Below are 22,591 nucleotides of genomic sequence, written 5' to 3'. Positions count from 1 at the left end.
AATTTTATAAAGATAATATTTTGTGGATTTTATTACAAGAAAACAAAACAACTAGAGTGAGAATGCGATAATAATATATTGTATAGGAAAGGGGATTTTCTATGTACTTTTTTCACAACATTATTATTATGAAATGATATTATTTTTTATTGTGTGGATATTTATAAATACATATATATATATATATATGATATTTTGAAAAAAATTGAGGGTGTGTTTGTTTTGTAAAATGGTTGAAAGATTTTTATATATATATATATGAAGTATAAAAAATTGTATAAATAATATAAAATAATGAATATATACAATATATTAATTTTTTTTAGAAATATATGTATATTTTTTTAAAAAAAAAAACACACTCTGAGTATACTGTAATATACTCCTATATTTTTTTCAAAACTATTGTCTGACCATAGTGTAGGCTTTTCTTTGCTTTTACTTTTTATTTTAATGGATAAGCTTTTTTATCACTTTGGATTATGGGGAGGAAATATTGTTATAGTAATATTATTTTAGCTTTTCTTTTTTTTTATTTTATTTTTTTTCGTCAGTTAACAGATATAAAGAAGGACGTAGGAAAATGGAATTGGAGAAAACAGTCAAAGGAAAAATCTCAAAAGAAACTTACTAATACTATTGCTTTTTCGACAACATTAATATGGATAATGTTTGCTTTATCCATCCTAAGCTACTGATATAAATTCATATGAACTTTGTTTCAATAAAGTTTACTAATATAAATTAGCAAATTATGTGTTTGGTTTTTGTATAAATTAGGATTCTGATTTTAGTTTTGCTATTTTTCATGTGATATTTTTTTTTTCCTTTTTTTAAAAATATTATATTTTTGAATAGTTGTGATTTGGGTTTGAAACACACCAAACAAATTCATAAGAAGAAAAAAATTTCACTAACAAGAAGAAAATAAATAAATATACTTATTTTATCTCAATTTAAAGTATCTGTTATCTTCGTCAATTAAAAATATACGGGCAAAAATATTTAAATTTTTTATACATTTTTATTAACAAATAAAATACTACTATTATTAATTTACTATAAAACTCATGGGCCGGAGTGAATTTAAATTATGGTTGGACTTGGGATGGCCCAAAGCCAAAAAATAAAAAATAAAAAAATAAAATTAGTGGGCCACACAGCCCATAATCGATTTTGGCAAATTCCCCAAACGTTCGACCCCTTCTTCGAAAACGACTCCCATTCCCATATAGAAATGGGATTCTATGTGGCAATGGAAGGCCCAGACGCCCGGATTATCTGCCCGGAATCTCAACGCCGTCCACCCGAACGGGTGCACCACCACTGTGTTCTTCATGATCGGGTCCACCAAATTGAATTTTCCGGCGTCGCGCGACCAGTTGAACTTCCCGGCGCCGTGGGCCAGCACCCAGAAGTCGTGCCCGTGGAGGTGCCACGGGTGCGACTCGCTGTTGTTCACGTTCATCGTGTTGGCGTTCTGGAGAATGATGTCCACCGTCGTGTTGAACTTCAGCCTGTACGCGCCGTCGCTGGCGGTGGCGTTCACGTTCTTCGCCACGCTGTAGATGTCATAGCTCGCCTCGTCGTAGCCTTCGGGCGGCGGCGTCTGGTCGAACGCGCCGGTCAGGTTGTGCTTGTAGGCGATCAGGTACGGCGTGTGTGGCAGGTTGTACGTCACGTTGTTGACCGACCACCGAACACGCCCGTGTTGACGGTTCTGCGTGTTCAGCATTGTTATAACACGGTCGGATTTCTGAGGCGGCGTGTGGATGTATCCGCGGTGGGATTTCACGGCGGCGCTTTGGGACTCCCTCGCCGCCACGTCATCCCAACGCGGCCCCGCCGGCGGGGCCGTCGGCGGGCTCCGGCGGGGGTGGTTCGGGTAGTAGTTGAAAACGGCTAAGCCGTTGGGCGTGGTGCTGTTGCGGCTAACGACTTTGGCGCTGAGCCAATAGTTTCTTGAAGGGTTCTGATTGGCTGTGATCAGAACAGAGTAAGTCTCTCCAGAGTAGATGAACAGATTCTTGACAACAAACGGCTCCACGTAGTGACCGTCGGATTCGACGACAGTCATGTTATGGCCTTCAATTTCGAGGCTGAGCGCCGCCAGGGCTGTCAAGCTGCCGACACGGAGCCGGTATGTCTTGCCGGGTACAACCGTCAATGCATACGGTACACACTCCGGGTTGGTTGCATTGCAACGGCCTGATTCAATCCCTGGAGTCGTGCAATCGAATCTCCCTTTCCCTTGTATCAAAATCGACTGCACAATGATTAATAATTTTAATTAATGTTGTCAGATTGTCGGAAATACAGTTAGAATTAGTTATAGCAGTTGGATATGATCGTGTTACCTGAGGCTCCCCAACCCAGACAAAGGGGATTGAGGAAAGACCTGCAGCTTGTTCATATGTGCTCTTGTGGTACCAATCAGTGAGTATTATACTTCGATCATAGTCGTATGCGAAGGGCTCCGACTGTCCCTCCGGAAGCGACACTCGGATCGAGCCGTATAAGCCGGCTTCCCTTTGCATACCGTAGTGTGCATGATACAGATATGTCCCGGGCTACATTAATTAATTAAGTGTTAGTTTTTATTACATTAATTTGTTTGCAAGAACTATAGTATATATATATTAGTAGTATAAATTTAAATAACTTACTCTATCCACAACAAATTTGTAGACAAAAGTTTGACCGGGCAGAATGGGGCATTGGGTCACCCCTTCAGTCCCATCCATCCATGGTGTTCCAATCTGCATCATTATGTTATTATTCCCACAATTAGGCCAATTTAATTACATCCATAGATGTAATAAGTATGTACTATACACATATATATATATTATATATGTATATACTTACTTGTCTGATCCCATGCCAATGGATGGCGACATTCTCGGTGAGCAAGCTGTTCTTGAGCTCGACGACGACGGTGTCGCCCTGGTCGGCGACGATGGTGGGGCCGGGGGTGGCGCCATTGATGGTGATGGCGAGCTTCTTGAAGCAATCCGGCGACTTGAACTCGTACCTCACCTCCCATTTGTAGTGTCGGATTCTGCCCTCCACCATGGATGGAGCTGTAGCAGCACCTAAAACAATAACTGCCGCCGTCAAGATTAATCTCATCCGGAAGATCTCAGCCATTGATCACTTTCTTCTCCGTATTACGAATTCTTCGGTGATCAATTGTTCCTCCAGCTGTAATGATTCTTGTATCTATCTTTAGTTTCTTCACTGGCATGATCAGCCATCAGGCCTATATATATATATATATATATGTATAATGGATTTGCAGACGCGGAATTAGGAAAGAGGTAGCTAGGGTGTGTGCAAGAAGCTGACCTGGTCCTACAAATTAGGGTTTAGGAATTGGGGAAAATTCAGAGGTGATATACAACAGGGTCAATTTGATCGACTAGGGTGAAGTTCTTACCAGTTTCCTCGTTCGGACTGGTTCACATCACATCAGCTTTATATATATTTATATATATAGTCAGACAATGGAAACTCTCTGACTTTGTATATCCTCTGGAAGAGGAAATGAAAAAAAAATTGCAATTTGATTAATAATCTTTACCGAAAGAATACAAATTGATTTTTGTAAAAAACAAATATCTTCAGACAAGTTGCAACACTGCTGAGGCTGGAGGTCAATGCGATATATATGTTTGACCAATGTCCAAATAGTAGTTATAATTTAGGAAATTTTTATTTAGTTAAAATATTCTTATATATGGTATATAAGTTGATAAAGCAAATAAAAGAATTTATGTATAAATCAGTAGTATATATGAAACTTTTAGAAATGTATCACTAAAATTATAATAAAGGACATAAGGCAATTTTTCACTAAAAATTACTACAATTTATTATTTCTTCATCTCCAAATAAACAGAGTTTTTAGTTTGGCTGACCCACCTTTACGTCTAATCCCATTCATCTTCTCCACAATCTTTGAATGATTATTCCATCCACAATAAAGCATTAGATGAACATTAGGAAAAAAATAATAATCATCAGGTGTAATTTTTTATGTTAAATAAATAGTTTATGTAATTCTGTAAAAAATAATATATTATCTAGTGTAACAAAATAAAGAAGAAGATATATATATATTTTTTAAATAATCTTAAGAAAGCCCACTTCAGAAGGTATTTGTTTTGCCAAATAATCAAATTAATACTTATGCATTGTAAGATTAATTTGAGTATATTCCCATTCACACTTTAACCATGCATACCACCTAATATTAGGATTAAATCGATCTATAATAATAATAATAATAATAACAATAATAATAATAATAATAATAATAATAATAATAATAATAATAATAATAATAATAATAATAATAATAATAATAATAATAATAATAATACACATCTTTCAATCTTTGATTATTTCTAACATGTACGAAGAAGAATCAAACGTAAATGTAACATGGTCTAAGATATATATGTAAAGAGAACTTAATATAAATACTTAAATCAAATAATTAAGTTATCATGGAAAATAAAAATCAACGCAACATATTCCACTTTTTATGCAAATTAAAATTATATTATAAGTATATTACAATTTCCAAAAGTGAATTAAATTAGTGCAATTAACTTAATTAATTCGTTATGTTAAAGAAAGTCACATGGTGCATGTGAGTAGCAAGATGATAGCACTCAACTAGAACAAACATATCATTCATTTAATTACAGTATTAGTGGACTTTTATTCCAATTTTGGTTATTGCTAGATTAAGAAATACTATAAAAGTGAAAATAAAAACAAAAATAAATGAGTTGGGAAAGGTTAATACATAAGGTTCCAAAGCCTACATATTTATTTATCGAAAACTTGCAAATGTTAAAGAGGTGTGTGGTTTACATTTTGTCAAAAAGTATGTATATGTTGCGTTGCTTTAATATTTAGGAATAACAACAATTTTGTTGCTATCGCTAATTATAGAGAATCGTCAAAATATTTTTGTAAGAGTAAAAATGCTTTAGGTCTTTAGGCGACAGGCAAAACCTGACAGCATTGGGGTTTACCAGTTTAACCCTATACTACCAGATCATTTTTTATGAAAATTTTTTTCTTTTTCTTTTATTATTATTATTATTATTATTATTATTAATTATGGGTTAAAGGGTACACTTTTGGGTTGTCCACCTAATGCTTTGCTTAGATGTGAAGAATGAGGAGCAGAACGGTGTAATTGGTTTCCATATTTATTTTATATTTAAATACTTTTTTATACTAACTTTAAAAAAAAAATTATAATAAACATATTAAAAATATAATAAAAAAGAACATATAGTCTAAATCTTACCTAGGCTGTCATTGTACACCAACATTGATATAATTTTTTAGTTTATGTTTTTTAAAAAAATAATTAAAAAAAAGCAATATTATGCAACTTTATTAACTATGATGGTAATTGGATTGTATTAAATAAAAGATTGTGTCTCAAAATGTTTGGGTGTCTGATGCTTATAAAATAAAATAAATGATCCCAATATATAATCAGAAAAAATATGTCTTAGTAAAACTAAATTATACGGGTTGGTAGAATCATCTTTTAAATAAAAATAAATATTTAGTTTGATATTTACCCTGAATGAATTGAAGGTTTAAATAGTTTTATAATAGTTTAAAAAAATAAATAAATAAATAATAATAATAATAAACTGTAGAATTGGGGCTTTGGTTTGGAAAATGGGCTAACAAAGGGATCTGATTAATTCTTCTTATGGGCTGTAGGCCCAAACAGAAAATAATCGGCCTTACTTTTATACTTGACAGGCCTGTCTTTGATTTTACAAAATAAATAAAAAGATATGCCCGTTGCGTATAACTTATACTAATATATATCCATATCATCCTTTTTCTCACAAAGTTATATGGTCTAAAATCATATCAGTAAGTAACACATGCAAAAAATAATGAGACACAGTGAGTATAATATAATATACATATTCATTTTATACTATAACACGTTTTTTTGGGTAATTTTTTAGTTATATATTCATTCTAATTTGTAAAATATTACAAATATAAACAAATTAAGATAAAATAAACGAAAGAAAGGCTCATTTATTATTAATTAATACTCAATATATACTGTGACAAATATAAAAATTTAATTATATATATATATTACATGCACTATGCCTAAAAAGATATATATATATATATAGATAAATGCATAATAGTGTTGGTCAAGCTGCGGCCGCAGTCTCCGCTTCTGGCACGGCGGCGGTCAATTCGAGGCTATGGCTTTCACCGCCTTTAACAACCGCCATGGCCGCCGCGGCAAGCCGTTCATTTCTTTCATCTTCATTCATTTGTTGTTCTCGACATTCAATGCTACAAAATGCAGAGTTTCCCCTACAATAGTTTTTTACGCACATAAATTTAAAATATCACAAATAATTCCAAAATATATCTAACAAGTTATGTATATTTCGATTCAATACTTATTTTAGATTAAAGAATTAGGTTTCAATTATTATTATTATTATTATTATTATTATTCATTTAAATTGAATTGCAATATAACTTCACTAGTGTATTTTGCATGCACATGAATTGAAAAAGTGAATAAACGTAAATACAATTACATAAAAATGCATATTTCATTTACTTACTTTTTTGTATTTTTTAAATGAAATTAGTAATTTACTAAGATTTTAAAAATAAAATATAAAACATTACAATATCTTTACTAATAAAGTGAATAAAAACGATAAACAAATTTATAAATTTGAATAATAATTTTAAATAGAGGATTTATTGCCTTTAAAAAAAAAATAGTGAGAAATATATATATATATATATGTGTGTGTGTGTGCAGGTCCGGCCGCGATAGTGATACCAGCGCCGCCGCCGCCGCCGGTGGTCAGCGGTTGCAGAAAAGTAAAAATGTAAGGCAGATATTAATCAATTACCTATACATGTAGATATCACGACCAGGCGACAAACGGCGGTTGCAGAGGCTGCAGCTTGTTAAGAAATCCGCCGTCTCCATATCGGAAGAATAATAACTGCTCCTAAAGTACCTCGGCGATAAAACGTCATCGCATCCTCTCCTCCTTCCGCCGATCGTCGAATCCGTCGCTCCTACATCGACGTCGATTTCGTTCATGGTAGTTGTTCGTCGGAAAGTTTGGCGGCCGCGCTTTCCCAGCATCTAATTTGGGGGAAATGTTTGCAGTGTCTCTGAATTGCAGAGAGCACGCGTACTGATAAAAGAGGGGTGAAAGTGAATCTCAGCCGTTCGATATAGTCGACGAGGCCGTAGGTGTCCACGTAGCCTATTGTTTTCTTCTAATTTAATAGGATTATTATTATTATTATTATTATTATTATTATTCCTGTAGGCTGTAGTATGGAACGATATATGTATATATATGTGTACGTATGTATAATTTATGATTTTTAAAGTTTCTGTATCTAATTTTTATAATGAAAATATATAGGGTTTGTTTAGATAGAGATTTTTGGAAGGTTTTGAAAATTTGGAAGTTTGAAAAAAATAAAAAATTAGCATTTCATTTAATATTTTGTGAAAAAAAAAAATGTATTTGATGTGATATTTTTTAAAAAATAAATAGTATCAAATGAATAAAAGTGTGTCGTGTAAACAGAGCTAGTGTTTACCTATATTTTGTCTATTTATATTTTTTCGATAGAATAATTATTATATAGTGATTTCTAGAAAAATAGTATGCTGATAACAAATTTTTTTTTTCTAAAAAAAAAAAAAAAGAAGTAAGCATATGAATTCATTGACTATGGTGTTTTATTTCCCTAATTTTTATTATTCGATTCTATATATTGTTCTCTAAATACATCATAAGTAACACTCCTTTTGCTTAACTATTAAAATAAAAGGGGGGTGGGGGGTTTCACGTTTTATTATTTTATTTTATTGCAAAATCACCATGGCAACTATCTTATTTCTATTGAAAATATTACGTCCAACAATAATTTTATTCTAAAAATAATAATAAGAAAGACAAAAAATGACAGCTAATAGTTTGTGTATGGTGACAGCTGAATATCATTGAACACATTGTCCTAAAGGAGCATTGCAATTTTGCAATTTTGTGTCCATATATTCTGTTGCACTTAAAATTGACTGAAATTGAAATATTTGTTTGCAATCATGCCAATAATTATGGCTTATGCCAAATTGCAGTAGAATGTGTGGGTGTGTTTGTTGGGAATGTTTGAATTTTCTATTTGAATTTTAAATAGTAATTAATTTTGAATTTAAAGATATATATATATATATATATTTAATTTGATAGTAAAATATGAATTATTTTATAAATAGTAAAAATACATTTACGTAATCCCAAAACCAAAAAAACCCCACTCCTCTATGTATTTAGGACAATAAAGTACTGCAAACACGTGTAAGTCATATATATTTGTAATTTTTGTTGGTTTTGTATTTGTCTTTTTTTATTATTAGTAGATAAAATAATATATTTTTTATTAGAAAATAAATACAAATAATAGTAAAAACTTCAACAAAAAAAGGTACAACTTACTTGTGTGTGTAACTGTGTATATATATACAATTTTATTCTTTTAGGGGGAAAAAAAAATCTTTCTATTCCGATTATTGAGAATGACCCATTGAATTATTAGTAACGTTTATTACATAAAATAACGTACAAGACCAGCCATAGCCAGCTTTGTCTAAAGTCTTCAATATGATTTTCATCAATAGTTACTTGACAACAATTAAATAAAATAAATATGTCAATAATTGAGGGCCAACCCTACAAATATATAATTGCAAAAACAATTTGAACAATCACTACTAAACCTGTGATCGTGACACCCTAAACATTAACTAAACAAAACTAATAATTGTATCTCTTTTATAATAATAATAATAATAATAATAATAATAATAATAATAATAATAATAATAATAATCAATATATATATATATATACACCTTGGTTTTTCTTTTTAGATTTTTTTTATGAACTTAAAAGAATTTGTATAAAAATTAACTTGAAATTTAGTATTCATAGCATAACCATAAATTTGTGGTAGACAAGGCTATTGACAAACTAAATTGAATTTAATTTAATTGTTTAGAAAATTGAATTGATTGTCTATATATATATATATATGTATATATTATGAAAGAAGAATTTTGCGGTTTGTCCATCTTTATCTAACGGTCCCATTTAATCTAAGATCACATATAAAAAGTAAAAATAATAAAAGCAATTTCATATATTTTATTGCTATCAAACATTTATTTAGGTGAATCTCCTTAAATTATGAAAAGTTGAAAACCCAGACCGAATATATCATATGTCAGATTCTTGTGAAAATTTAATATTAGAGGAACTTATTATTTACAAAATAAATGAGGAAAGAAAAGGACAGTTGAACAAAGTTTTATTATGAATATATTTTAAGAAAAATAATTAAAAATTTGGTCAATATATAATACACTCACAAATAGTTTCAATGATTAAAAACTTACAAAATTATATATGTATATCATTATCAGAAATTAAATATGTGTTTGTTTGTGGTAATTAGTCATAATATAATGTCGAAAATGACTTCACTAACAGTCTAAAATTGCATTTACCTACTTTCATTTGTCACTATCAACCAATAATAATTTAGCATAAGTCAATTAACTCATTCAACACTTCATTATTATTCACTCGTGATTTTTACACTAGCTTTTATTATTGTTGTTGCTATTATTTAGACTAACAATAATTTATTGTCACAGTATTACACATAATAATTATTTTATATTTAAAATTTTATATCCAAATAACAATTCCACCTTAATAACGTTACAACGTTTTTTAGGAAAAAAATAAAAAAATCTCAAAAAATTGTGTTTTGTTTTACTTTTATTATTATTAGTAGTAGTAGGAGTAGTAGTAGTAGTAGTATTATTATTCGTCTTAAACTAATAGTATCATTACCAAAAATATTAATTATTATCCTAATTTTATAACAAAACTATCTTCAGATTTCTACTATATTTACCCAAATATTATTACAACTAACACTTTACCCATAAAAAAGGTAAGGACAAAATAATATTTGAAGTATTATTTTTTAATACTATTCATATAATATCAATATTTTTAAATTTTACAACCAAAAATAACATGTTTATTCTTATTAAACAAAATTATAAACACATACACAAGTAAAAGGGACCATTCATATCTCCCCCATTTAAGAACACATTAATTTTGATATAACTACACTTGTATTTGAATATAAGTATATAAAATATTGTGTGTAAAATGCTATAACATATATAATGGACTAAAATATTAGCTAAATACATATTGAGACTCTTTTTATTATTATTATTATTATCATATTTTCTAGAAAATATTATTATACTATTATTTATTTCTTTCTTTTTTCATTATTAAAAAAAATGTATTTTATTTGCAGAGATGTGTAGGGGCCTCACTCATAGAGGTAGGGCTAACATGATTTAATTTGTGATATTGATAATTTATATAATGGGGCACATATTCTAATAATAATAATAATAATAATAATAATAGTAATAATAATAATAATAATTTTAATAATAATAGGTGATGTTTCCTAACAACTTGGCACACATCCATGATGTCCTAAGTCCACATTCTTTTGCTTTATTAATTTCTAGTGCAAAATAAATAATAATTATAAGAATAATAGCAAAATTGATTCTTAAATAATAGTAAGATTCAGGTGCAAAAAAATTGTTATACTAAAAAAACCCTTAGAAGTCGGCCTAATGTTTGGCATCTTTTATGACCTAATATTTAAAAATGATAAGATAAAATAAAATAAATACCCCTCCACGCACCAATCTATGTACAATAATTATATTTATTTTTACGTTTGTTTCATCAACATTATATCAAAGGATTTTCTAATAATAAATTTAAAATTATTATTATTATTTTTATTCATGAATGAAATTGAATAAGAAAAAAAAAATAAATTGAATTTAATGAATTTACAAGATATATTTTGTGAGATGTTGTTATTTTGGTAAATAGAATTAAAAAAACAATATTGCAACTTACAAATTAAGTGATAATGCATAGACTATAAAATATACTTTCCGGATAGATTGTGATTACTGTAGATATAATTAGTAAATAATAAAAAAAGTGTGTCAAAAAAATAATTATTAATTTTAATATAACTAAATAATTTAATTAACATTTAAAAAATTATAAAATTCAAAATGTGATTAAAATGTATAATTATATTTCAATAAAGGAAATAACAAATTATATACAATCGGACGAAAATTAAAAATATAAACAATTTTTATGAAACGGAAAGAGTAATATTTAGCGGGGACAATCTTACATACTGAGACAATTCACGTGGAACAAAGAGATCGGTATATATTTCACCTATTCCAAATTTATTATTGTTATTATTATTATTATTATTATTTTAAATATGTTATTTCTTAAAAAAAAAGTCTTATTTTGTCATTGTAAATACAATTTATATAAATATTATAAACAAATATAAAGGCAACGCATTAAAAGTATCAAACTAATATTACCTAAAAATATTTTAAAATCAAAACTAATCAAATAATAACACATTAATATAATTTGTTTTTATATTTCAAATCAAAATTCATATTATTTGGTCGACACAATTTCAATGACGACACATTTTTATTTAAACTAAGGGTGTGTTTGATTGGTGTTACAGATACAAATTAAAATATTCAGTTCATACCGATTTTTTAATAAAAATTATATCAAAATATATAATTTAATCAAAATTCAAATACAAAAAAAAAAATAAAAAAAAATAATTAAATAGTACAGTAAAAAGTATGTACAAGTATAATTATGCATGGGCTTACACAGCCGGCCCAGATAATTATGCATAGGCTTGCCTTACAATACAATGCTTAAAATGGGCTTGCAGTTATTACTTTTTAATAATGAGCCTACAACTACTGTGTTAATTTTGCAATATTTACTTATTTTTAAATAATGTCTTAAATACATAATAATTTTCTATTTAAAATTTTGAATAAAAAATAATTTTAAAAGAATATCATTTCAAAGTCAAATAAATCCATACATAAATGCTACATACTCCTTCCTTCTGCTATCTATTTATTCATATGAGTTTGAGTTTTGTAAGTATATTTTAAAATATTAATATTTTATAAATAAACAGTAAAATTTTAAAATATATATATTATTACATTTATTTGATTTTATCATATATTTTAATATTATATAAATTCTAAGATATTTTGCTTTAAAAGAATTTATATAATATATATTAATTATGTAAATATAAAAATGGTAAAATAGATCAAATACAATAGCAGATCAAGAGTGGACAGAGTGGGGAAAAGGGTTGTTTGTCTGGGGAAATTCAGATATCTGTACAAATTTAAAAGTCAACATATGTCATTGATTTGACAATTGACTGTCGGATTTTATTTTATTTTTCCTATTTAATAAACATTTATAATAAGTGTAATTTATAATAGCCAATTGGAAATCATTATCATTATTTAAATTCAAATATTACTTTAAAGTTACACGTAGTAGCCATTTTAAAATTGTCATATTGTTTTTTTCCTGAATTTTTGTTATGTATATTTCATTTTAAATATATGCATTATAGTCATTTATATAATTTATTTATTTATTATTTTAAATATGATTTATAAAAATATTTCAAGAAAATAAAATAAAATAAACAAGTAGTACTGTTTTTTTTCAACCTTTATAATTAATTATAAAGTTGGATTCAATTTTCATAACAAAAGGCATAATAATTAAAGTAAAAATATAATTACAGAGCGCTTTAGAAAACGTTTAAAAAAGCAACAGACCAATCATTAAAAGAGTTTGGTGCAAACTAACAGAATCCAAAGCCTATCATAACCAAAATAATGGTACTTATACATATTTGTTTTAAAATAAATAAAAAAATCAAAAGATCTATGGAAACATTTAAATTTAGTTTGTGTAAAAAAAAAATAAAAAAAATAGATATTTAATTTAACAATTTTAGAAGGAAGAAAAGTGATGAATAATAAAAACAAAATCAACATTAGGCTCTATTCTTTAAAATTAAGTTCGGTTTTGAACTGCATTATCCATAAAAACATTTGAATGTGAAATTATGGGTGTTTGTTTCGTATTTTTTTTTATTAATTTGTTTTCTATGTTAAGTATAAGAGATTAGGTTGATAATATAAAAAGTAACAATTCTATGGTAAATTGTTTATTTTTTTCGAATAGATAAAGTATATGAAGTTTATTATATATATATTACCTTAATATGTTTATATTATATATTTTTTTTAATAATATTTAAAGAAAAACATGTCACCTAAAAAACCCTATAAAATCAAATTACTTATTTTTTTTATTTAATGCATTACATAGAAACCAATTTATTATTTAAAACACACATTAAATATTTATGTATATTAAATTTTATATATTTCAATTCAAAAAAAAAAAAAAATTACTTACAAAATTTTCAATATATATAATATACTCCCTCTCTTTGTTTAAAGTATACATTAGTTAATAAAAATATATAAGGGGATTTTGATATTTTTGCTTTACTTAAAAATTAAAGATAATTTTATATTAATAAGTAATTACTTCTACTATAATAGAAAATATATATCTTTGAATGAACATACAAAAATAGTAAAAATAATACTTTCATTTAGAATAAAATGAGTATATATCTTATTCTCTCACAAAATATTACTACCAATGCAATTACTTATAACTCATATTAAGAACATAACTCAAACTAAAGCACCAAACAAAACTCCTTTAATATTCTTAAACTTGACACTACCAATGCAATTACTTATAACTCATATTAAGAACATAACTCAAACTAAAGCACCAAACAAAACTCCTTTAATATTCTTAAACTTGACACTCAAATTCAAAAATCCAGAATCTTGCATGGATTAGTGGTGTGTATATATATATATATATATATAGGACAGGTGTGAGTGTTCCATAAAAGTAGAAAGGAGTTGCAGTGCAGTCCAGTTCAGTATGGTGTGTTAAATATACAACCTGCATTGCATTGCAGATTTGCAGCCTGCTATTATATTCATGGCTATTGGCTAGTGGTGTGAGTGTTTATGCATGTGTGTTTCCTTCACTCTCCTTCACTCCCTCTCTCTCTCTCTCTCTCTCTCTCTCTCTCTCTCTCTCTCAATCTACAAATTACCAAACCAGCAAGAACAGAAACACCATCCATCATTGATCAATTAACATATATATCATCTGTAGACTACTGTAGTAGTAGTAAATCATGAGATCAGACTCAGACTCAGAAGAGAAAATCCAAATCCAGGTTGTCTACTACCTTTCAAGAAATGGTCTTCTTGACCACCCACATTACATGGAATTCGCCCATCACCACACCCACCCCACCCTCAAAGGTACCTACTTCATTTCATCTCATCACCAGGGTTTCTTTCTGATTACCTAATTTAATTTGCAGATGTAATGGAAAGACTCACTCAACTCAGAGGCAAAGCCATACCTTCTCTCTACTCCTGGTCTTGCAAGAGGTCATTCATTTCATTTCATCTCATCCATTAATAATAGATAATACCCCACTTGTGTTGTGTTTCATTTCTGTACAAATCAACAACAACGAAAGAAATCATTATTATTATTGTAATAACACAGGAGCTACAAGAATGGATATGTTTGGAATGATTTGGCTGAAGATGACCTCATTTTCCCATCTGAAGGAGGTGAATATGTGCTCAAAGGATCTGAGATTCTTCTAACCTGCACTGGTATTTTACTTTATTTATTAAGTTATATATTGATCATAAATAATACTCCATTAAAAGAATCAATTACTACTGTTTAATTTTTCTTAAATATCTAGAGAAGCTGCAATGCCTGCAACTGCAACTCAAGCAAGACCCAAGCTTTCACCCAAAACGCAAACTTTTACTCTCAAAACGACATCCTCCTCAGCAGCACAAAATACCAAACAACCAACACGAAGAAGAAGAAGAAGAAGACGGAACAGAGAAACAGACCAGCAAGAGCTGCTCCAGAGGCGTCTCCACTGATGAAATTGAAGAATTAAACACTCAGACACCTCCACAATCCGAGCATGTCATCGACGCCGATTCCTCGCCGCCCTCGGCTCGTTCAGAAAATTCGTCGAACACCTTGGACGCGCTCAATCCGACGAGATTCGAGGACGGCGATCCCATCGGAATCGAGCCAATGCTTAGCCGGAATTCGATGCTCCTCAGCCTCATCGCCTGCGGCGGATCGAGCTCGTTCAGGAAGAGCTTCCCTAGTCACGACGAGATTCCGGCGAGGAAGAGCTGCAGCGGAGCTAGCCTGCACAAGGCAGCCGTCCTCAAGGCGGCGGCGGCGGCGGCGACGACGACGACAACGGAGAAGGAAGAAGAGGACGAGATCATGATCAGATACATGTCGGAGAATCCACGGTTGATCGGGAATTTCCCTGCGGAGGAAAAAGAGTACTTCAGTGGAAGCATCGTGGAAGCCATGGGCGATGACGTAAGGCTTGGTAGAGATCAACGGCCACGATTGAAGAGATCCTCTTCCTTCAATCAAGACAGGTCCGCCATTCTCTAAACTCGTCATTAATTATTTTAAACATTCATTTGAAATATAATTCGGTTTATTTATTAATTAAATTTTGAATTTTAATTTCAGAAGTGACACGACAAGAGAAGCAGCAGCAGCTGCTGCTGTAAGAAAAGAGCTGAATAAGGAAAAGTCCAAAATGAAAGGAAAATGCCTTCCCAGGAAAAAAACAACTTCTTCATCTAAAAAGAAGTTCAAAATTCAAGCCCTCCATTGATACATTTCTGTCTGTTTTTTGGAGGTTGGATGCATTTATTGAGCAATTTTAATGTGGACAATTTATTATTCCAGTTACCTAAGCAACTGCCCAAAGAAATAAAACAGCCTTATCATAATTATATGACCTTTTTTTATTTCGCCTATATATATATATATATATCCATGTAATAAAGGCACAAGATATCGTTGAGATACATCCTATCATGTCCTAAATGTTATGGACCTTGAAAAAAAATTTAGAACAATATTTGGGCCAACAAAACACACTGGGCTTTCAAATTAATTTTCTTCAAATTTAAAATGATACCACTGCGTTATAATTTAACTCAGGTTCAAATTAACCCTTGGGGTGTGTTTGTTTGAGGTATTTGTTTAGATTTCAACTATTCATCCTATTTTTTCCTCCCAAAACAATAAATCAAACACCTATTTTTCATTTTTTATATTATACTAAAAATCAATTTTACATTCAAAACATCACATCAACACCTATTTATATCACATCATACAACTATTCAAATTCAAAATTTTTACTATTCAAATCCCAACTCAAAATCCAAACACACCCCAAGATTACTTTGCTCAAGGTCTCATTTCATGATGACCCTTCATTACCCTAATTATGAAACACTATCACATGTAACAAAAATGAAAGTGCACTATGGGTTTGAAGAGTCCACGTCATTTAAAATCAATTCATTAAATTAATTAAAATTTATATATGTAAAATTTCAATAGAAGTATAATTTAATTAATTATTTAATTCCCCCTAATCGTGTCTCGATTGTCCCTACCTCGCCAGCATATCCATAATTGCATTTGCATGTGACAACAGATCTGTTCTCTACGTTAGGACTTTGTAAATAAGTTATAGTCAAACTTAAAAAAAATAATAATAATAAATTAATTAATTAAAAGATTTGAAGAGTACTCACCGCAATCTGTTAAGCGAGAGTGGCAAAGCATACGCACCAGGACCTCAGATCCTAACATCCATACCGTTTATAGTGCATATCTAGCATCATCAACGTCTAGAAATACACCTGGACTCCGAACGCCCGAAACTCGCTGAAAACTAGAGACAAATACACGGCTGAAATTGATTGCTTCCCAGGAACTCAAAACCAATTGCATCATGAACCGTTTATGCTCCGCACCGAACTTCATCAACGCTGTATAATACGTACGGTGTACGAAGTCCCGGGACCTCATAGTAAAGAGCTATGATCACGCGGCGGAGATTGATTGCCGGTAAACGCGTTCCCTTCTTTACCCTTTTCCCCTTTATTCCGAAGAAATCCGTGTGGATCTGCGCTGTAAGCCAGCACAATCACCGCCGCCCACTCTCGCTCTCACTATATCACGCCCTGCCATTGTCGGCAATTTCATCTAACTCCACAGACGACGACAGGAAACTGAAAATCCATCCATCGGATTATCGGAAGATGAATATGGCGAAAATTGTGTTTGTACTCTTCGCATTGTGTGTTGCACCTTCCATCGTCACTGCCAAATCCAAGGAAGATAGCCCGCTTTTGCTCAAGGGAAGAGTCTACTGCGACACCTGCCGCTGCGGCTACGAGACCTCCGCGTCTACGCCTCTCCCCCGTGAGTACCTTTTATTCGCCGCTTTCATATCCAGTTGTGCTCTATGCTTGTGGGTTTGTACCTTCTGGAATTGGGGTTGTACGCTAGGTTTTAACCTCGCATTCTATAGATCTGGCTTTCAATCAATTGTACCGTCTGCATGTGTGGTTGTACCTCGTCGTGTGTTGGGTAACAGCTAGGGTTACCATTCTTCAGAATTTCAGATCTGCCTTCTAATTTAGGGTTCTCGCAAGTTGAGGCGCCGCGGTACCGGACTTGGTGTTGATTTCAATTCGATTTTAACTTCCGATGGTTGATCGGCAGGTGCGGTCGTTGGAGTGGAGTGCAGAAGCAGGAAGAGCTCGGAGGTGACTTTCAGGAAGGAGGTGGTGACGGATTCGACCGGCCACTACCAGATTTTTGTTCACGGCGACCGCGGGGATGATATGTGCGACGCCTTGCTGGTGAAGAGCTCAGATCCGGAGTGCAGCACGCCGAACGCAGGGCGCGACCGTGCGCGCGTGATCTTAACGCGGAACAACGGTATGAATTCCAACACGAGATTCGCCAACGCCATGGGGTTCCTGAAGAACACGGCGTTGGACAGCTGCCAGCAGATCCTCCAGCAGTACCAGGAAACCGAATCGGAGGATTGAAGATGGTGTGGTGAGGATGAAGAAGCTTCGTGCGATCACTGGGGTTAGATTCGTCATTTCGCACGTCTTTGTTGCTGATTGTATTTCAGTTATATAATTATATACCTTGTTACAGTGCATAGCGTTTTGTGCTGTAGTATGCAACTCCGAATTATTTTATCTCTGATTACATAAGTTGGATACATTTATTTAATTATTACTGATTTATTTAATCAATTTTTGTAATTCTACCACTAAATTCATTTTCTTGCTGACTTCCCAGATCTCTACGGTATTAATGTATATTCTCTTCAGTTCTCCATCGCTTGTTGCAGCTGATGATCTCTTTGTCCGCTCGAAAATTGATCCTTTATAATTTAACATTTTAAAATTTTGAAATATTACATCAACAATAATGGTGGTGGTACATAGTGTATGTTCAAGTAACAACCTTAAAAGCCTATTTTCGTGGTAGTAATAAAAATTCAAATCAAAGTTTTAAGTAGCAAAATGTTTCATGTGTAGTAAATTTCAATAAAGAACACACCCCGCCAATTCCATAGATCTCTTTGGCAAGCTTTCGAAAAATCAATCGCACCATATTTAGTACTAGTATTACATTTTGTAATGTTACTAACAAAAATACATTGTTTTTATCTCACAAAATATCAAATTAATTTTAATTCACAATCAAATAATTTTTAGGCAAAAAATATCACAGCCCTCGGAAGGAAATCCAGTGCAGAGTATAGTCACAGTTAGAGTTGTGAAGTAAGTCGAGCATATTTGAGTATCTGTTGTTCAAACTTGATTCGAATTTGTTAATGGTATTAATTTGTTAAAAATTCGAGCTAAAATAATGACTTGAATTCAAATTCCAAGTCTTATTCTACTTGAATATTATACGTATTTTATACACTTTTTAATATTTACATTAATTATATTTAATTTTATTCGTAATTTGGTAAAATAAAATATTTAATTTTTTATACAAATATATATATATATATATTATCAATAACAAATTCAATTTATGCTACCTGCAATCAAATTCAAACTAAACTTGTTATCTCTATAATCTATAAACTGTTAAACCAACTAAATTGATCCAACAAGAACCAACCCCGCTTATCTCTATATAAAGAAATCGAGCCAAATCGGTTAACTCAATTAATAAATCAACATATAAAACCAAATCTCAAATGAATAAATCTAATATCTACAATTTATTTTCTAAATTAATATGAACAATATAAATATTTATATTCAATTTTTTATATAATTAATTAATGTTAATATTCGAATGTATATATTTTATTTATATTGGCAACTTAACAAAATCATAATAGGAGCGACGGACGCCACTCGCGCCCGCCCAAAATTTGCGAATTCAGAGGGGAAGGCGGTTCAAAGCTGCCAGGCCAGTCCGCCTCCGCCGCTCTCAAATTCATTGCTTTCCCGCTCCTCCCTCCGCACCCATTTTGCCTCACTCTCTTCTCTCCACGCTACTGCCTGCACCACCCCGCCATTGGAGCTCTACAACTAATCAAACAGCGCAAGGTCAGTTCTAGCATTTTGCTTTTTAAATACGCACGCCCTATGCCTGTGCTTTTAATTTGAATTTCGATTTGAAATTGAAGTTACCCTATTCTATCGAGGATTTTATGTTCGTTCGTTTGTTAGCTTCTCTCGCATTGTTACTCGCATTTATGTAATGTCAGTTCTTTTTTGGTAATAGCTTGGGGATTTATCTGTTGATTCGTGTTTTTGGAATTAGGTCGAGACTGGATTCATGCTTTGGAAATTGTGGTATTTGCTTTCTTCAAAATATAATTAAAACTGTGCCCTGATTTCGACAATGGCGGATATCAACTCTTCCGACGGATTTCCCAAATCGAGGGCAGTTTTGGGTGAAATCACCAATCTGCCAACTAAAAGAGGGTTTCTGGACATAGAAGACCGTGGAGTTAAGAGATCGAAATTAAGTGAAAGCCAGTCTGTGAAAAGAAGCCTTGTTGAACCTAATCCATGCACAGATGTCCGTCCTATGAATAAGAATTTGTTGAATTTGTCCAATGACAACAGTGATGCCAAGTTGTTTGGGCTTGGGTTTGATTTTTCAGTGGGAAGCACAAAAGAATGTAATGGGAATAAGTTCACAGATGTTCCGCATTTTGGTGGAAAAGCTGCTGAGTGTCATGCTTTCAAAATGGATGAACATGAGGTGTGCAGTCCGAATTTTGACGGTCCTTATAAAACAGGTCTTGGAGCGGGAAGAGCTGCGTTGAAAATGGATGGTGTCCAGAATATAGTTATGATGAAGAGCAATGATGTTTCAACAGCTGCTGAAGTTTTGACTAAGGGGAAAACAGGCGTGAATTTGATCAATCCAGCCATGGGAGATGCTCTTGAGTTAGCTAGTGTTGAGACTAGTGACAAGTTTGGAGAGAGCTGTCATGTTCCTGCTGATAGTTCAAGAACAGTGAGTGAAAATGGCGGTGATGGCTCCGGTTTCCATGGGGGGAACGAACTTGATGCTTATGAGTCCAAAGTCATTCATACAGACTATCACACTGATGGAGATGATCATGGTGCTGACAATTTTTACTCGATTCAGATGGGATCAACTGACTGCATGATTCTACCTGAGTCGCAGGAATCTAGAGTGTTTGGAGTGGAAACACCCATAGAAACAAAGAAACGTGAGGAATGTGCTGATGGGAATGACTCTGTGAAAGCTTGCTCTTGTTCCTTCTGCAGTAAAGGTACCAATAGTATGTATGTATGATTGTGTTATGACCATAGATCAATCTAACTGTCTACATTTACTTGATATTCAGCTGCATATATATGGCTAGATGTCAACTACCAAGACATGAAGGAACGGATTTCAGGTTTGCTAATGTTATTTCATGTAACAATATCCGACAAGAGATTGAGCAACCCATAAAAATACAATGTAAAACATCAAATGTTGATTGTTGAACATAGTGTAAATCTCATTAACTATGTTACGAAATTTTTGAGTTATTTTAAACTACATAAAACATTTCTTAACTTTGTACAAAATATGCTGAATCACAATGGGGTACGAATCGTAGCTCTATGTACAAGGATATGCCAATTGGCTAAATGTCGAATGCCATTTATGGAATAAATTGTTTCAGAATAGAATAACTTTAGAATTAGCTTTAATTTGGAATCATACTATTTTATTCTTTTTCCTAATGTACCATGTAATTATATATCTTATAATTTATACTATGCAAAACTATTTATCAAAGTCATATTGTAACTTTTAGACATTCAAGTATATTATGAGTTTTCCTTATTTATCAACAAAAAGTATGTATCATAGTCTAGTTATCGAAGTCCTTAATTCATGAGTAAGAGGCAATTAGAAGTAGCTTCCCAGATTTTTTATGCAAATTACTCAGTAGACAAATGTTGAATCGATCAATCCAATCTCTTCAAGAATGGGTTATTCTGATTTAACTGCTCATTTCTAACTTGTATACTGCATTAAATGTTGTCGACAGCAATGAAAAAGAGCCAGAAAAATGCAACCACATTGGCTGAACAAACTACCTGGCACAAGACAATTGATAAGCATGGCGCTGAAAGCTACACAGGTCCTGTTGTTTCCGACTTAGCAGGCAATCTGATGCATCGTTGGAGATCCCTCTTTCAGGGTGTCGGCGACTTACTCAAGGAAGAGATCAACCACCTGGTAAGCTCACCACTATTCATTTCTTACAACCATCTTCAGACATAATTCTTTTGTATGATCCTGCTAGTATGTATTGCAACAGGAGGCGAGGCTGCAGCCGCTGACTGAGTTGAGGGGAAAGCACAGTGATGGGACCAATGCTGCATTGGCTGGACAGCAATGAAACTTAACATTCGTAAGTCGAATAGCTTTTCTTACACACCTTTACTAGATTTGCTTAAGTCCTTGAGTTTCTAAATGCTTGCCATATCAAGTTGTTGTTGTTGTTGTGTTATTGTTGTTCAATAGGATCTTTTAAGATTATGTTTTGCTTTCCAAGATTTTATTTTAATATATATATATATTTTTTTTTCTAATTCAAGAATTGATTTGTTCCATTTTAAGTTATGACTCCAGGAGTAGTTTATCAAATTGTTGGAGGGTGATACTTAGATAAACATGAATGACAGCTAGGGCTCGTTGCGAGATTGCTAAAAACAGGCCCAAGATTTTTTAAAGACCCAAGTTTTAATATTGCCATATAGAGACACTTCATTTGTAAATAGCTTTATATTTTTTTTAAAAAAAAAACTTATTTTTTAGATGAAAGATTATACTATTTTTTAAATTTATTTTTCATTCTAAAAAAATACATGTTATATCAAAACCCCTGTTAAAAGTAAGTGATTTATTTTTCGATGACATATGAAGCATTTCTTACTTTGGTGATGTAGTTTATGAAATTAAAA

General features: G+C 31.6%; 6 protein-coding genes and 1 long non-coding RNA gene across 9 annotated transcripts in view; 4 read left to right on the top strand and 3 right to left on the bottom strand.

Annotated features, from left to right (window-relative positions):
- The window catches only part of LOC127242422 (ethylene-responsive transcription factor RAP2-4-like), a 43,695-nt gene that overhangs the window by 15,300 nt on the left and 5,804 nt on the right, over window positions 1-22,591 (top strand). The window lies entirely within an intron of this gene.
- LOC127242416 (L-ascorbate oxidase-like) lies at window positions 929-3,360 on the bottom strand. Its single transcript, XM_051261955.1, has 4 exons — window positions 2,869-3,360; window positions 2,667-2,759; window positions 2,358-2,570; window positions 929-2,266 (listed from the first exon to the last, which is right to left on the bottom strand). The coding sequence occupies exons 1-4, from the start codon at window positions 3,148-3,150 to the stop codon at window positions 1,148-1,150; spliced, it is 1,707 nt and encodes a 568-aa protein (XP_051117912.1). The 5' UTR covers window positions 3,151-3,360; the 3' UTR covers window positions 929-1,147.
- LOC127242428 (FCS-Like Zinc finger 3-like) lies at window positions 6,076-7,240 on the bottom strand. The gene is made up of 2 exons (XM_051261970.1): window positions 6,948-7,240; window positions 6,076-6,387 (listed from the first exon to the last, which is right to left on the bottom strand). Exons 1-2 carry the CDS (start codon window positions 7,187-7,189, stop codon window positions 6,219-6,221), a joined length of 411 nt encoding a protein of 136 aa, XP_051117927.1. The 5' UTR covers window positions 7,190-7,240; the 3' UTR covers window positions 6,076-6,218.
- Window positions 14,358-16,058, top strand: LOC127242419 (protein SOSEKI 2-like). Its single transcript, XM_051261959.1, has 5 exons — window positions 14,358-14,488; window positions 14,551-14,620; window positions 14,742-14,854; window positions 14,950-15,664; window positions 15,762-16,058. The coding sequence occupies exons 1-5, from the start codon at window positions 14,359-14,361 to the stop codon at window positions 15,907-15,909; spliced, it is 1,176 nt and encodes a 391-aa protein (XP_051117916.1). The 5' UTR covers window position 14,358; the 3' UTR covers window positions 15,910-16,058.
- Window positions 14,549-17,085, bottom strand: LOC127242432 (uncharacterized). 2 transcript variants are annotated; one of them, XR_007836781.1, is made up of 4 exons: window positions 16,847-17,085; window positions 15,107-16,755; window positions 14,788-14,851; window positions 14,549-14,687 (listed from the first exon to the last, which is right to left on the bottom strand). It is a non-coding gene; the product is annotated as an uncharacterized LOC127242432 (long non-coding RNA). The 2 variants fall into 2 exon arrangements; XR_007836782.1 differs by having other exon boundaries at window positions 15,107-15,546.
- LOC127242423 (pollen allergen Sal k 5.0101-like) lies at window positions 17,218-18,347 on the top strand. The gene is made up of 2 exons (XM_051261965.1): window positions 17,218-17,519; window positions 17,823-18,347. The coding sequence occupies exons 1-2, from the start codon at window positions 17,357-17,359 to the stop codon at window positions 18,152-18,154; spliced, it is 495 nt and encodes a 164-aa protein (XP_051117922.1). The 5' UTR covers window positions 17,218-17,356; the 3' UTR covers window positions 18,155-18,347.
- LOC127242418 (uncharacterized) lies at window positions 19,487-22,263 on the top strand. 2 transcript variants are annotated; one of them, XM_051261958.1, is made up of 6 exons: window positions 19,487-19,693; window positions 19,911-20,898; window positions 20,974-21,027; window positions 21,673-21,863; window positions 21,946-22,038; window positions 22,248-22,263. In XM_051261958.1, the coding sequence occupies exons 2-5, from the start codon at window positions 19,992-19,994 to the stop codon at window positions 22,024-22,026; spliced, it is 1,233 nt and encodes a 410-aa protein (XP_051117915.1). In that variant the 5' UTR covers window positions 19,487-19,693; window positions 19,911-19,991; the 3' UTR covers window positions 22,027-22,038; window positions 22,248-22,263. The 2 variants fall into 2 exon arrangements, with proteins under 2 accessions (XP_051117915.1, XP_051117914.1); XM_051261957.1 differs by lacking the exon at window positions 22,248-22,263 and having other exon boundaries at window positions 21,946-22,201.

The sequence above is a fragment of the Andrographis paniculata genome, unplaced genomic scaffold (genome assembly GCF_009805555.1).
Source record: "Andrographis paniculata isolate CXL003 unplaced genomic scaffold, ASM980555v1 Contig86END, whole genome shotgun sequence".
Lineage (NCBI taxonomy): Eukaryota > Viridiplantae > Streptophyta > Magnoliopsida > Lamiales > Acanthaceae > Andrographis > Andrographis paniculata.
The sequence above is the reverse complement of the archived record's forward strand: the minus strand, read 5'-3'. Positions and strand labels throughout refer to the sequence as shown.

Excerpts from the sequence above, each read along its gene's own strand:
- LOC127242416 (XM_051261955.1), bottom strand. The coding sequence starts at position 3,150 with ATGGCTGAGATCTTCCGGATGAGATTAATCTTGACGGCGGCAGTTATT. Across the intron at positions 2,760-2,868 it reads ATTGGCATGGGATCAGACAA|ATTGGAACACCATGGATGGA; the intron begins GTAAGTATATAC and ends ATAATGATGCAG. Across the intron at positions 2,267-2,357 it reads TCTGGGTTGGGGAGCCTCAG|TCGATTTTGATACAAGGGAA; the intron begins GTAACACGATCA and ends ATCATTGTGCAG.
- LOC127242418 (XM_051261958.1), top strand. The coding sequence starts at position 19,992 with ATGGCGGATATCAACTCTTCCGACGGATTTCCCAAATCGAGGGCAGTT. Across the intron at positions 20,899-20,973 it reads TTGTTCCTTCTGCAGTAAAG|CTGCATATATATGGCTAGAT; the intron begins GTACCAATAGTA and ends CTTGATATTCAG. Across the intron at positions 21,864-21,945 it reads AGGAAGAGATCAACCACCTG|GAGGCGAGGCTGCAGCCGCT; the intron begins GTAAGCTCACCA and ends GTATTGCAACAG.
- LOC127242428 (XM_051261970.1), bottom strand. The coding sequence starts at position 7,189 with ATGCTGGGAAAGCGCGGCCGCCAAACTTTCCGACGAACAACTACCATG. Across the intron at positions 6,388-6,947 it reads CGTGATATCTACATGTATAG|GGGAAACTCTGCATTTTGTA; the intron begins GTAATTGATTAA and ends AAACTATTGTAG.
- LOC127242419 (XM_051261959.1), top strand. The coding sequence starts at position 14,359 with ATGAGATCAGACTCAGACTCAGAAGAGAAAATCCAAATCCAGGTTGTC. Across the intron at positions 14,621-14,741 it reads TACTCCTGGTCTTGCAAGAG|GAGCTACAAGAATGGATATG; the intron begins GTCATTCATTTC and ends GTAATAACACAG. Across the intron at positions 14,855-14,949 it reads GATTCTTCTAACCTGCACTG|AGAAGCTGCAATGCCTGCAA; the intron begins GTATTTTACTTT and ends TTAAATATCTAG.
- LOC127242423 (XM_051261965.1), top strand. The coding sequence starts at position 17,357 with ATGAATATGGCGAAAATTGTGTTTGTACTCTTCGCATTGTGTGTTGCA. Across the intron at positions 17,520-17,822 it reads CGCGTCTACGCCTCTCCCCC|GTGCGGTCGTTGGAGTGGAG; the intron begins GTGAGTACCTTT and ends GTTGATCGGCAG.